This window comes from Cricetulus griseus, chromosome 4, assembly GCF_003668045.3.
Source record: "Cricetulus griseus strain 17A/GY chromosome 4, alternate assembly CriGri-PICRH-1.0, whole genome shotgun sequence".
Classification (NCBI taxonomy): Eukaryota; Metazoa; Chordata; class Mammalia; order Rodentia; family Cricetidae; genus Cricetulus; species Cricetulus griseus.
In genome coordinates this window covers 192,539,286-192,555,137 of record NC_048597.1, presented here as the reverse complement: position 1 = coordinate 192,555,137, position 15,852 = coordinate 192,539,286, and the positions used below count along the sequence as shown (strand labels likewise).

The 15,852-nt window shown below is 38.0% G+C and overlaps 1 protein-coding gene across 2 annotated transcripts in view; it reads right to left on the bottom strand.

Moving 5' to 3' along the window:
- Positions 1 to 15,852, bottom strand: part of Mei4 (meiotic double-stranded break formation protein 4) — a 123,571-nt gene that overhangs the window by 88,085 nt on the left and 19,634 nt on the right. Inside the window, exon 3 of one of the 2 annotated variants that reach the window (XM_035444503.1) lies at positions 14,836 to 15,347. In XM_035444503.1, coding sequence (XP_035300394.1) covers positions 14,836 to 15,347 — 512 coding nt within the window. Of the gene's footprint in view, positions 1 to 14,835; positions 15,378 to 15,852 lie in introns of both variants that reach the window. The other variant, XM_035444502.1, reaches the window with a different exon arrangement.

Genomic DNA, 15,852 nt, shown 5'->3' with positions numbered 1-15,852 from the left:
TCTCTCTGTACAGTCTACTGCATCCGTTACGTTTTGCTCATACACATAGGTATTGCATACTTATGTGGAGCTGACCCCTTGAGATTAGATACACTATTAGGGACTCATGCCAGGAGAAGACTGAGTATCCCTCTCTCAGCAGCCACTAATTACCATTTGCTCTTCCTCTAAGCTTGGGGCCATATGAGACTTCACATTGACTCTGGCATGCAAACTGCTGGTGGTGTAGTGGAGATTTTGCTTAGGTGATCATAGTTTTGAGATTTCATGGTACAGCTTCTCTATCACTTATAGAAGACATTACCTCAAAGCTGATGATCTGGTCCTTTCTCTGTTTCAACATCAGTCCATATATACATATAAGAGCAAAACTAAGAACCTATCTGTTGTATATGCCTATATTCACATATTAGTTGACATGTATCAGTGATTAAATGTTACAGTTTACTTTTATTAAAATTATGACAAGATCATTGGAGGCATCTCATATTGTGCACTTTGTTCAAATAGTTCTTTTACGTGAAAAACAATATGAAAGACTAATTTTTTAAAAGTCTCCTTTGGATAAAAGGATATATATTCTTTTATTTAAAAAACTCACTTTCATGACTCATAGTAAAACTTACAGTGAAAGAAATCAGTGAACTGCTGAAGAAGGGGTTGGACCTCTATGGGCTGAGGCTAGAAGAGATTTGGGAAGGTAGTAACTGTCTTGTTCAAGGGAAGTACTTATAACTCATAAACTAAAATTAGATCAGGGTTTATATGCTTGCTCTCTTGGGTAGGTTATGTCACCTCTTTACACCTCAGTGTTCCCATCTGTAAGGCAGGGATAATCACCTTTCCAGACTGCTTCTAAAACTACATGTACTGATCATTTCAAAGCAGTTAGCAAGAACTCAGTAAATGTAGGTCTAACAAATTAGAAGTTGGAACCAAAATCTGTTAATGAGGTGTTTCTACGATTTAATGTCTGTATGAAATACCTGGGGACCTTGTTAAAATACAGATTTAAATTTCCTTGTTCTGAGATAGAAGCTCAAGAGTCTGTGTTTTAACAAGCTTTCAGGTGATGCACACATGGCTGATCCTTGAACTACATTCTGAGTAGCAAGGTTTAATGGACATTAAAACAGGAACCAGCATCCACATGCTGTGTGAAAGAATAGCAGGCCTTTGCAAAATCTAAATGCAAGGGTATGGGCTTTTGCAATTTAGAAATAATAAAAGGAGAAGGAGAGTATCTCTGTTTAGACCTATCATGGACATCTATACCACCATATGATATATTATTCAAAAGATTGATATTGGTATCATTGTATCCATTAATAATTCTTTTTTTTTTCTAAACAGGGTTTCTCTGTGTAGCTTTGGAGCCTGTTCTGGCACTCACTCTGTAGACCAGGCTGGCCTCGAACTCACAGAGATCTGTTTGCCTCTACCTCCCAAGTGCTAGGATTGAAGGCATACACCTCCACCACATATATACAGCTACACCACATAGAGTATTATATTTTCCTATTTAATGTATGTTTTGTATTATTCACAGGGCTAATTTTTATGCATTTAATAAAAAACTCATCCCTAGTTATTCTCAAGGTATTCATATATATTATATATCCCACAAATATACTTTTCTTAATTTCTACTAAATCAATGGTGGCTCTCTCAGCTTAGTGACAGTGCCACCCTAAAGTCTCCTGCCAGCAATATCCTCTCCCCACGTTTCTTTCAGTTACTTGCATCTAATGCCTTTCATTTGGTTCCATTTGTCTAGGAGGTTTATTGTTTGTTTTCAGTAAATCCTGACAGTAGTTTCCCCTCCCTCTATGGCGCCCACCCTTACACCCCAACTTCCTCTCTCCCCCAGATCCATCCCTTCTTTGTTTTCTTTTAAAAATGAGCAGGCCTACCAGGAATATCCATCAAATATAGCATAACAAGATCAGATAAAATGAGGCACAAACCCTCATATCAATGCTAGGTGAAGCCACCCAGTAGGAGGAAAAGACCCTCAAGAGTAGACAAAAGAATCAGTGACACTCTTATTCCCACTGTTAGAGGTCTGGGAGTATCTTTTAAGACAATGAGATAAAATATGTCTGAAAATCTATTCAAATCATCCCTAACATGTCAGAATCAAAATAAGATGGAAAACAAACAGTAAAAATCCACATTGTGGACACTTCCACGGTTCTAAATACTACTACTATAGAAACTGAAAATTTTGATTTGCTCATATTCCTGACATTCTGCTTGAATACTCTGGTGGGATTTTGTTTTAATTTTTTCCTCTTCTATCTAGAAGTATACAGGAATTTGATTTTTCTTTGTCCTAGTGTTCTAGAATTTCACAACGATTGCTTTAATATAAAACCCATTTTCATGAGTACTGGATGCTCAGTAAGTTTTCAGTTTTGAATTGTAGGGTTTAATTTTTAGGGACATCATGATATATTATATATAATTATCCCCCCACCTCAGTTTTCTTAGCTCCCTCTCTCTGGAAATCCTACCATTCAAACACTGCTCTACAGGTGGACTCTCATTTTTGCTTCTGTTTCCATATATTTTCCTTTCCCTTTCCTGTATTTCTTGGGAGTCTTTCCTACCTGACCTTCTAAGTTTTTAATTTGTACATTTTATCACCATGTTCTTACCTTTTAAAAGGTCTTTTTCATTTCCTGAAAAAACTTTAAAGTGCCTTATTCTTTTTTTTTATTGCAAAGCATGTTTTTATCTTTCTGAGAGCATTAAAGTGCATACGTGTCTGTACAGTTTAAATTGCTGTTATTTTTCCTGATTTCTCTCTGGTGTCTTCGTGCTGTTGACAAGGTCAAGTTTCCTATTAGGTTCCAACTTAGGAAATTTGAAATTCTTAATTGTATGCTCATATTTTAGATCAACAATTAAAGGACAACTAGGAAGTCTTACTTTTTTAAAAGGGGGATGATGGATATAAGTCTCAGGGTGTGGTAATACCTTCTTTTTAATGAATCATTTATAGTAGAACACACATGCTTTTCCTTTTGGGACAGTTATTTTTATTCCAGAAAAATCTTCCCATATGCTGTCTGAGTAGGTAAAGTAAACTACTACTCTATTTCTAACCAATAATGCTGATATACTCAAAGTGAGATATTTGAAACCCAAAGCAATCAGTAAATTTCCATTACCTATTGACTGAAGTCCACATTTTGAAAGGCTTATCCATTTAAGCCCTGTTGTGCTTGAATTTTCAAGGAAGAAAAATAACTTAGGTCACCCTAAATGCTGACAAAATGTGCTGACACCTATGAGTGGAAATCTATAAATTTTGTAGGCCTCAGGGTTGTCTTAACCTAGTTCTTGTTAAAATTTATTTCATTCCTTGGGCTTTGTCTTCCTTTACATGGCTGTTTAACCCTTCTGATATAGGATGATGACTGTAAGATCCCAGCTTTACATCATCACAAGAGAGGGCAACCTGAAGAGATCAAGAGCTGATTCTCAGTATACCCCCAAAGAATGAGATGAAGCCTCTAGAAAGCTAGAGGAAGCCCCTCTGAGCCTCAACCTAAGATGCACTTTATTTCTATTCTTGTCTGAGGTGATGGAATAAGGACTAACCTTAGATTACAGAACTATGAGAGGGATACGTAGCTACATGGAGAAATGAGTATACATTTTAATAAATCTAAACATCCATACTGGAATATAAATACTAAGTAGATAGAATAGACAGAAAAAAACAAGTCTTCCAAAAAGATATTCATGTTAAGTCCTAGGAACTAGTGATCAATACTGCCTTACATGGTAAAAGCCTCTTACAGAAGTGATTAACTTAGTGAACTAGAGATAAAGACATAACCATGAGCTATCTAGAAGTAATTTTCCATTTATTTTCATTTATGAAGCTTCTAGATAAGTGCAAGTACCATTTCCCAAAAATTAGTGAAGCAGGAGAAAGATACTTTTAACGTATCTACAACCATAACTATATCATTTATGGTCAGTAAGAAAGGACATTGTAAGGCTGGACATGGAATTGTATAGTTTCCAAGATACAGTACCTTAGCAGCCAATAAAGAAAACAAAGTGATTCTACATTGTGCCACAACTTTTGCTCTTTCCTTTTCAGCTATCTATAAATATGGATCTCTGCAACACGTACCAAAGCAAACTGCAAATATTCTCATTATGAAATTGAGTGAAATATTAATAAGGTGTTTGTTTCCCACTGAATATATCTTAGCTCATAAATGTAAGTCCATTTGTTTCTTCTGCATTTAGGGGGGAAATGCACAACTAATTTTAAAAACTAAAACGGAAATATGATAGAGTAAAAAGAAGACTTTGTCATCACATACTTCGATTTGAGACCCAGTCTTTTCATTACCAGTTAATTAAGTATTTTGAATGAGTCTTTTAACTTGCCTGACCTCAGTTTGTTCATCTATAAACTGAAGATAGCAGTAATAGCCATTACATGGTCCTTAGTTGTGGTCAGAACAGATAATAGCCTCTCAGTGTGAGTGCCTTTGAAGCCAAAAGGTAGATTATAAAGTCAGACTGCTATTAATTATCTCAGAAAGAGATACTGGAATGCACAGTATGCTTTGAAATTAAATTGAACAAAGTGCTGCTCTGTGTGTTCCTGCTTCCTCAACCTGAACACCGAAAGTTAAAAACTACTGTGGAAATCTAAAAAAGGTTTGTTTATACACTGATGCCCTTATCAAAATGAGTTCTAAGATTGCACCTTATGACACAAATGTTTTAATAAATAATTATTATATTAAATGAAAACTGCTAGAAAATCATTCTATATTTAAAAATTAGACCTATGCAACTCAGGTGCAACTGAATTATGGAACTTGAGGTGCTTTGAAAAAAAAAAAAAAAGGTCCCCATAGGCTCAATAATTTGAAAGCTTAGTCAAACTGGTAGACTGTTTGGGTAAGATTAGGCATGACATTATTGACAGTAGGTGTGGCCGTGTTGGGGGTGGTGTGTCTGTCACTGGGATTGGGTTTTGAGGTTTCAAAGGCCTAAACTATGTCGCAGGTCTCTCTGGCTCTCCCTTCTATAGGTGGATAAGGATGTAGCTCTCAGCTCCTTCTCCAGAACCATGCCTGTCTGCTTGCCACCATGTTCCCTGCCATAATGATAATGGACTAAACCTCTGAAACTCTAAGCCCTTAATTAAATGCATTCCTTTATAAGAGTAGCCTTGGTCATTTTGCCTCTTCAGAGCAATAGAAAACAGTGACTAATCAAAACCTTAACCTTGAAGTCCACTTAACTGTTTTGTTGTGTTTTTCCTGAGGAACAATGTAAAACAAGGCCAACTTAGTCTAGCTTAACAAAAATCCTTCTGGCACACTAAACTGATAAATGCCTATGACAAAACAGAAATGATAGAGGATAGCAGAGAAAGAACAAAAGGCCTAAGAACAAAAGCTGTAGCATTCATTACTGCAGTGATAGTAACTCCACCTCACAATAAAGAAATGTGCATCCAATGCTCCTACCTGTAAGGAGTGAAATTCAGACATTAACGTGCTTCCCTGGACACCATGATTATAACAAGAACGGATTTTAAGATACAGCTAAGAAATACACATTGATGCAGAAAAGGAGACTTGATGAATTGCTTGAAGTCGGGCCAAGTAAGTATCACTTTGACTCAGGCGAAAACAAACAACAACAAACTTAAACAAAAGCCATCTATGAGGAAATCATCAACTAAAAAATTCTACATCAGAGTCACATGATGGAGCTTTATGGGAAGAGACCAGTACAATCAGTCAATGAAACTGACACTCAAATAGTTAATTTATAGTAGACTTCCACAATGAAAACAGAAAGCACTGCCAGCTGCAGCTGCAGAAGGCCGGTGAGTGCACCAGTGCCTAATGTCTAAGTATGTGACAAATGCAAGCATGCCAGGAATGCATCAACCATGCTAGAAAGACATGCTGCTGGGGAAGGAACCAATGGTCTTCAAATGTACGGTGCTGCAGGAGACATAAATGGCCACTTATTTCCAGTTAAAAAGAGCCCAGGGGCCTGGCGATACAGCTCAACAATTATGAGCACTTGCTTCTTTTTCAGGAGACCCAATCCAGTTCCGGCATCCACACAGTGGCTAACAACTGTCAGTAACTACCACTCCAGAGGGTTCAAGGTTTCTCACCACTTCAGTCATTGCTTACACATGGTGTACATGTATCTACACAGGCAAAAACAAGCATGCACATAAAATACAAATAAATAAACATTTCTCAAAGAAAGAGACCTCATTGGTACACTGGTGTGACCTCAGGCAGAGTGAAGAAAACAGAACAGGTTTATTTTTCAAGAAGAAAAGAAGGGACAAATGTATATTTAGGGTTTCCATAATGTTAAATAGCAAGCTAAGTACTTTATTTTCTCAGTGAAATTTTCCAACAATCTTATCATGCAGTCACATTTCTTAGTTCTGCCTCAGACACACAAGTTAAGTAATCTATTCAAGGTTACAACTAGTAAATAAGACTTTCAATGTACTATTTAAGCAGTAAAACTGCATTTAAAACACCAGGTTTTGCTTTTGTTTATTTGCTTATTTGTTTGGTTTTTTTTTTTTTTTGAGATTTCACTCATTTCTAATGCAGGCATTCACCTCTATATTTTCTTTTTATAAAACCTTTTAGTGAAATCCACACATTTCGGGAATTTTCGTTTGCCTTGAGATACTTTTTAAATTACTTTTGATTTTCTACTTATCCTAATCTATTCTTCATGACTGCTTAATTTTTTTTTTTTAGTTTCTACATTCTTGTAAATTCTTCCATTTTGTGTAATTTTATTTAATTCTAGCTTTATTACACTGTTGTCAGAAAAGATACACTGAATGATTTTTGTCTGTTAAAAGCACCAAAGCTTGTTCTGCGACTTAGATGTGATTTATTCTGGAGGACATTGTAAGTGTGCTTGAGAAGAAATGCATTCTTCTGTTGAGTAGGGAGCTTTGTCAATGCCAACTAAAACCATTTGGCCTACAATGTTCCGTTATTGACCTTCTCTCCAGATGTGCTATCCATTACTGTAAATGAGATATTTAGGTCTATTAAGAAGAGAGAAAAGAAAGTCCAAAATTGGCAGAAGGAATGCAATAGTAAAGTTTAGAACAGAAAGAAAAGGCAGCAAAAGAACACTTTAAAAATCAAATAGAAATTAATTTTATATAATGGAAAATGAACAAGTCTTTAAGCAAAGATACAATTATGAATACAAGGAGAGAGATTACAGTGGATGCCTTGGAAATAAAATAAATATTAAGTAATTATTATATGAACAACCTTAACAAATGGAGTGACAGAATAAGTGGATAAACTCATAGAGAAATAAAACTTAAACAATACTGAATGAAGAAGGAATAGGAAGTATGGACAGACTGATACAAAACAAGGTAAGTAATAACTAAGAAGAAAAATGTTGCCAACAGTCACCCTATTTGAAAAGATGAATTCCATAAAAACAATACAAAACAAACAAAAAACAAGGACCGACAACAAATTCTTCTTAAAACCTTTCTAAATATAGAAATAATTTCAAAATATATGTAACTACTATCAAGATGACCAAAAACAAGGGAGATACTTTACAAAATGAAAGTTAATAAGACAATTTCTCCTAAGTTAAGTAATAAAATCCTTAGTGGAATGTAAACCAAAGTCAACAAAATATTAAAAGCATCAAATATCATGTTCATTTCAAATGTATTCCAAAGATGCAGACCAGTCAATCAACATGACACAGCAAGTTAGCCAAAAGTAAGAGAGAGGAAAAAAAAAGAATAACCTCAACATGTATGGGCAAAGCATATACAAACTATGACTAAAACAAAGTAGATATTGTAGGGTCTCATCCCAATAAAATAAAGGCTATGTGTAAAAAGTCTACAGCTGAAATAATAATAAACTTTAAGGGGTGTGCACCCTTGACATTTTTCAACATGTTCCAGACCTAGTCAGAGCAGCCAGTGGAAAAGAGATAAGTTCAAGGGGAGGAAGAAAGAGAAGGGACCAGGTGTCTCAAGGTCTGCTTTGTCTCTACCCCAGCATGTCCTAGCCACCCTCCCCACACACTTTTGTTTGCATTTCCCAGTTGCTACTACATAAACACACCGAGGGGGAAAAAAGGCAGCCCATACTTCTATGTAGTAAATAATACACTCTCTAAGTATGGATTCATTTGGTTTATAGATTATAAATTTGAGAAAAAGAGGATGAAAGGGAATATCTACCCCAGAGTTTTCCTGAATATTAGATCTTATATGAATAGGAATTCCTCACGGTCCCAATGTATTAAACTCATGTACTAAAGAAAGATCAAATACTCTGTACAGGCTCCACCTTCTTTCATGACTGCTAATAAAGAAGGTGAAGATACAGGTACCAGACACAGCCAGCAAGACAAAACGGCAGCCCACAGACTGGGAAAAAATATTCACCAACCCCACATCTGACAGAGGGCTGATCTCCAAAATATACAAAGAACTCAAGAAGCTAGTCTCCAAAACACCAAACAATCCAATTAAAAAGTGGGGTACAGAACTAAATAGACAATTCTCAATAGAGGAATCTAAAATGGCTGAAAGACATATAAGAAAGTGTTCAACATCCTTAGCCATCAGGGAAATGCAAATCAAAACAACTCTGAGATAACATCTTACTCCTATCAGAATGGCTAAAATAAAAAACACCAATGACAGTTTATTCTGGAGAGGATGCGGAGAAAGGGGAACACTTCTCCACTGCTGGTGGGAGTGCCAGCTTGTACAGCCACTTTGGAAGTCAGTATGGCGACTCCTCAAGAAAATGGGAATCAGTCTACCACAAGACCCAGCAATTCCACTCCTAGGCATATACCCAAAAGGACATTCATACAATAAAGACATCAGTTCAACGATGTTCATAGCAGCACTATTCATAATAGCCAGAAGCTGGAAGCAGCCTAGATGCCCCTCAACTGAAGAATGGATACAGAAAATGTGGTACATTTAAACAATGGAGACTACTCAGCAGAAAAAAACAATGGAATCTTGAAATTTGCAGGAAAATGGATGGAACTTGAAGATACCATTCTGAGCAAGATAATCCAATCACAAAAAGACAAAAATGATATGTACTCGTTCATATGTGGATTTTAAACATAGAGTAATGTATTACCAGCCTAAAATCCACACTGCCAGAGAAACTAGTAAACAAGGAGGACCCTAAAAGAGACAAAACTTTGTCCCCTGGAGAAGGGGAAAGGGTCACAATCCCCTGAGCAAATTGAGAGCATGGGAAGAGGGGGTTGGGAGATACAAGAATGAGAAGGGAAGAAGAGGAAGGATGCAGAGGTCATGAGGGAGCAGAAAGTTTGAGTCAGAAGAAAGGATATGTGATAGGTAGGGTTTTAGTTGGGGGGTTATAGTGGAGGAGGGGAGAGAGAAGGGAACTGGGATTGTCATGTAATTCAATCGTGTTTGTAACTCAAATAAAACAAAAAAGAACAAAAAAAAACAAAAAAATATAGAAACAAAAAATAATCTTTGATAATTAAAAAAAAACATATAGGTACCTATCCCTATGTTTGTATTATCCCCAAGGATGCTCTGAAGACGAAGACAAAGATCTGGAGGATGTCCTATACATCCTCTTTTTTCTACAGATGGGTAGTTGTCAGTGAAAGCTCCCCTAGATTGCACCCTTACCCACTGGGATAGGCCTGATCCAGTTACTGGGAAACATATACTGAGTAGCCAACAGGGTTGAAAGTTTCCACAGTGGGAAGCTGATCCTGGCATGAATTGAGAGTTAGATTGTTGCTCATTGTGTGAGACCCATGTTATAAATTCCAGTGTTTTCTACATAATTCACAGTTCCTGCTAAGTGTTGCCAGTATGGGAAGCACCTTCAGGAAAGCCTCTAGAGACAACAGAGAGGCAGGCTGGGAGAAGGGAAAAGCACTCATTTCTAGGGCCAGAAGAAAAAGTGTTCCACTCTGGGATTCTGAAGTCAAACTCCCATGTTCTGAGTACCTGGGATGAATATCTTTCATGAAGATGCTCTAATTCACCTTGCCTCAAGGTCAGAGTTCAAAACTATCCTTAGTAAGTCAAAAGACCTAAGGTCTAAGGTTCAGCTACTGAAGGATATTGGTAGAAGATGTCTTATCTAAATACCAACAGACTTGGGCTCAGGTGTGTTTACTCTTGATCCTCAAGGCCAGATAACAGGTGTGGCTACCCAATGCTTGGAGGATTAAGAGAAGAAAGTCTGTTTGTTCCTTATACATGATAATAGAAGTCTTCTGCCATGGCCCCCTTTAAGTTGGGGTACTTAAGAATGTTGAAGAATAAACTTGGGGCATTCAGTATTCACTGGATTGCCCTCCTGACTCTATTCTGTGTCTCTATTATTTTGCTTAGGATCTTTACCTGCCCTTTCTCAATCCAAATTCCCCCTCTCAGGTATGAACGGGACTGAAGGCTCACAAAGACAGGTTTCCACAAATATCCTAGCTGCTGCTTTTCTATAGTTAAGAGGGAGTGTGTCCCATCTAGTTTACCTGTCTTTGATCCTGCTTTTCCATCTCTGACATCATGCCTGCGGCCTCACACTGGTCTGATCCCTATGGACAGGGGATCTTCCAAGACAGCAGAGGCTACTCTTGGTGGCAGAGTATCCTTGCAAATGTCCACTTTTCCTCCCAGTTATATACATCTGTTCTAATAGGGAGGGACAGCTTTACATCTCTGCCCTTGAAGAACTAGCCTCTCTGTGACTGCTTTCTATTATAGGTACTACTTGTTGCAACCTTGAACCCTTGGCATGATGGTTATGTAGTGAGACCAAATAGCGAAGGTGGATACAAAATAGCAAGTATTTGTTGAATAATTTGCAGAATAGTTTATAAATATCAGTGGTCTGAATGCAGGCCCAGCACATGTCTGAAACTCTGCTTGCCAAATCTAAAAAGTATCCATGATCGTCATGTAACTTGTTTCAATTGGGTGACATTAGACTGTGGTACAAGTCACAGGTGTGATGCTCTCATAACCAGTTATCTCCTGAAAGACCTCCAGCCTGTTTGTCTGGGGATCAGATAGGAAAGTGATGGGCATTAGAGGCAAATCTGTGAGAGGGCCAAGTCTGCTTGTCAGCTATAGCAGCTGTGACTAATATGAGACCAGTACTATTGAGGTAAATCCTCTGTAAAGTATTTACTAAGATTCAGCACACAGAGACTATGGTCTAGAGGGGCCAAGGCTGTCTCTCATTCTGTCAGCCAAACTTGGTAATGCGTAAGAGTCTCCCACATGGTACTGGTTTTGGTGGCATAACAGGCAAAGGAAATGGCAGGATTGTGTGATGACCAGATGTGCTGTGTGTGCTTTGGCAGGCAGAACCAGAGAAACAGAGCTGCCCAAGTCCTTTAGAGTCCAAATGTACATAAGTGAATCCTAGATGTTGGACACTGAGCTATTTACAGTGTCAGGCTTTGTTTTTGTTGTGAAGTGGTACTAAGTGTGCCCTAGTTCTTCCCTCTTGGAAGTAGAATTAATAATAGTCAGTCAATTTCTGCAAGTGACTAGAATTTCTGATTCTGCAGGTGGATGGGTCCCCGAATGAGGAAGATCAATCTTGATTCTTGGGCTCCCCCAGTGGATCAATGGGCTAATGAGCTGAGCCTATCTGCCTCCATTCTGTATCGGGCTCTGTCGTTAGCGATGGGACTGATCACTAGATCCTGTGAGGCTATGAGAGCAGGACCCAGAACACAGATACATGGCTTCTGTTTTCCCTCGGAGCTTTTTGTGGTTCATGAAAGGAGAAAAACTGGGAGATGGTAATGGACTGAGTCATGGGTAAGGTGCGGAAATCACATACTTCTTTGGGTCTGTCCATGGGACAGACTAGACCAAACTAACTACTCTCTGATGACAGAATGGACATGCCCATCTAGGTGAACTGGGAAATAAAGGGAGGGAGAAACAACACTGAACCAAGATGTCTCTGTTTGTCTATTTCTCTGTCTCCGCCTTATTGCAGATGGGACAAACTGATTCTAATAAAGTGATGACTCAGCTGCCTTTTCAAACACTCATTCAAGGCCAAAGGCAAGATTATGATAGATTACTCTATGTACTGCCTTGTGTTTTTTATAAAGTTTACCTGGGAACTTACCAAACTCAGCATTTTAATAGTATGTATCCAGGTAATATTGATTTATTATGCATGCAGTTTGGGTTTAATTTCCTTTTAGTAAGGTGATGTTAAATAATATTAATGTGTCCCAAATGATATCCTGATTTTTTTTCCAGAATGGAAAAGAAATCTGAAAATTTAAGTAATTTGCAAGAATCTGAGCATGTTATATACATCACGCAAAAAGTCAAAATTCAATACATTGATGTCAAACTGCTTAAACCAGTTTGCATAATAATCTCCATAATAATTACAAGGACTAGTTTAAATAACAAAAAATGTGTTTCTAATCAAAGTTTACTTAAGTATTTGGTTTTTTTTTTTTGAGCTTTCTTATTTCATAATAGTGAAAAGTAGCAGACTGGTGTAACTAATCTTAGAGTTTCATTAACCATATTTGCAGACTAACCAAAGCGATAAAAGGGATTAGAAAGAATATTCTCGTCTTTGTTCTCTGAGGTTGAGTGAGTCCCAGGGGATTGTGGCACTCCTCAAAACATTCTGTAATGCTCAGGAGTCACCTGGCCCCTTGTTCAGGGAGAATTCTAACCTGGTGAATTCTAACCAGTGGCCAGCCTACAAAGATGAGTATCTTGGCTAGAAAGAGACCAAGGGGAGGAAAGCAATGTGATTTAAGTGCTGTCTTGTTTAATGCAATCATATGCTATAAACCATAAAACTTCCTGGTACCCCTTGAATTTCATGTACCACAGGCATTCATTCTGTCCCTTATCCCAATCTTCTTCCCCATTTTGTTGTTGTTGTTGTTTTGATTTTTGTTTTCACCTCCCTGGATACTTAAGGGAATCATGGAAATGGGAGGCCCAGGGGAGACTCTAGCATAGGCTGCACTGCCAAGTGATAAGGTCAGCACATTTTTATGTCATAATAAGGAGGCTGACTTCGATTTGTCTATGGTTATTGTAGCTGCCCATTAGCATAAGGTTGTTTAGCACCTACAGTTTATGCTTTGGGTTAAGGATGGGCTCTGTGCTTTCCCATGTTTTCTCTGGACTGTTGTAAAATCACACATGCTTTTCAAGTCTAGCCATTTCTAGGTTTCCTCTCCCTTTGGTATCTGACTGCAGGAGTGAAACTGGGAAAATTCTTAATTCCTGGTAGAAGTCAATAATTACATCAGTCAAAACAATGTATCAAAATGAAAACAAAACAAGGAACAACAACAAAACACACACACACACACACACACACACACACACACACACTGGAGGTCTGGTAAATATTACACAGTATTTAAAAGTATAAGAATTGGCCTACTATGTGTTCAATAACCATTCTTGGAGGCCTATATTTTAATGTTATCAGGTGGATTGAAAGGAAGACTGTTTTTTTTTTTTTTCCTTTTCTCGACAAGTTCAACTAGATCCAAGGGAAATGCTAGGTTTCTCTAGAAATGTTCTGTAATTTGGGGGCATCACTTATTCTCTTGTTTATGAAGGTGATGAAGACCCCATCTGGTGAATTCTAACAAATGTCTATTCTACAAAGATCAGGGTCAGTGCAGAGGAATGGCCTCTTCAGTGCTTTCAAGTGAAGGCTTACATCACATAGATGGAACAGCAGGTATAAGAAAGACTAGAAGATGCAGAGACCCCTGAGGGCAAAATCACCAACTGGCCTTGGTGGCACATAAAAAGAAGAGGAAGAGATGATAAATTTTGGTTTCCTTCAATGTCTTAACAAGCAAGAAAGTATAAGCAAAACTGAATATGCCTGGTATGCTCAACCATTATAATGGCTCTAGTCTATACAAAGTATTCCTTGGACAACTACTTCTCACTAGCTAATTTCTTCTTGATAAGAAAAAAAAAAAAACATGCCCATATATAAGCCTTCAGACCTCACCTTGAAATAGCACTTACAGTCAAAGAGAATTGTTTTAAGCTAAAACTCGTATGATGATCAAATATCTAGAAGCCATATGAAGACATTTTATTTATTCTGGTTACTTCAACAATTACCAAAAAGCCTGAAAACACACCTTGGGTTCATCGTTCTAGAGATCAGCCTTAAAGGCCAAAGAACAGTAAGGAGGGGCTCAACAGATGCATGATCTTTAGAGCCCATGGAATGGACTTTGATTTGAACATTTAAACCAGACTGTGTCCTGGCTTCTGGTTCTCTGCCTAGGACTAGTAATGTTAATAACTTATGCTTTTACTTCTCCCTCACATCTCTTTCCAGACATTAGACATGTGGAACTTTATTACAGAAGACATAATGTTGGGTGACCTTGGGCATTAGTGGTCATCTGGAAAGGCTTGCAACTTTTGACCCATAAAAGAGGCAAAAGAAAACAAACAAACCAAAAGGGCAAAATTCAAAGGATAAAAACAAAAACATTAAAAGTAAAAGAATTCAAACCAGAGGCAGCAAAAGCAGGAGGCAGAGGCATGTCAAGAGAGAACAGCACTGTAGCAACAGAAGGCTAGAAACAGTCAACTGGGAAAAGACACATACAGGTGCGCAGGCCCAACTGCAGACTCTGAGCCACCAATGTGAAAGTACGACCAAGCATCTCTGGCAAAAGGAATGTACATTGAAACTGCTTAGATCTTAAGTCATAAATAGGTTAAGATGTATTACTTACCCGGTTTATACTGCTGTTCCCTATAATAGCCTGAAGGAGAGTTTTCTCAAATTCTTCCAACTTCTTAGAACATTTCTTAAGAATATGATTAGATAAATTAAAATCACTCGCCAGTCTAGCTAATGTACCAACAGCTTGAGTCCAAAAGCTTGAGGAAGGGAGTTTGGGGTTACGGTAAAAGGTTATCAGGCCATCTAACAACTTCAAAACAGACTCAGAAACTATAGAAGAGTCTTTTTCAAAGTGAGCTAAGTATATTTTCAGACTACTGGATTCTGTCAGTTTCTTGAGTTCAAGCAGATGTTGCAAGAACTGCATGTGTGAAGACGGAGGATTGTCCAGGGCGGGGTATGGCTTGTTCTCAAGAGGCAGTGGTAGAAGGGATGGGGGACTGCAGCTCTCCAACCAATGCTGGGACAGCTCTGCAGGTTCACTTCTCTGCTCGTTTGATAAAACACATCCAGAATCATCCATCAAAGCCAACGTATTTTCAGAACTTGTAGGCTCCTGATCTGGCAACACAGCAGGGAACACATCATGTCCTGAAACAGAAAAGGACAAAAGCATTATCTTCCTGCAGCTAAATGTCTTAATGATGATACAATGATTCTATTCTAAATGAAAATATAACATAAAGCATGCAAGCAGACAATCAAAAAATAAAACAAATCATTCAAAGAATTGTTTCAGTTCTGCGTGGAAGAGGAAGCACAGAGTGATTGTGACTTCCTAGGGGAACACTTCTCCACTGCTGGTGGGAGTGCCAGCTTGTACAGCCACTGTAGAAATCAGTATGGCGACTCCTCAAGAAAATGGGAATCAGTCTACCACAAGATCCAGCAATTCCACTCCTAGGCATATACCCAAAAGAAACACATTCATAGAACAAGGACATCTGTTCAACCATGTTCATAGCAGCATTATTTGTATTTCCAGCCAGAAACTGGAAGCAGCCTAGATTCCCCTCAACCGAAGAATGAATAGAGAAAATGTGGTACATTTACACAATGGAGTACT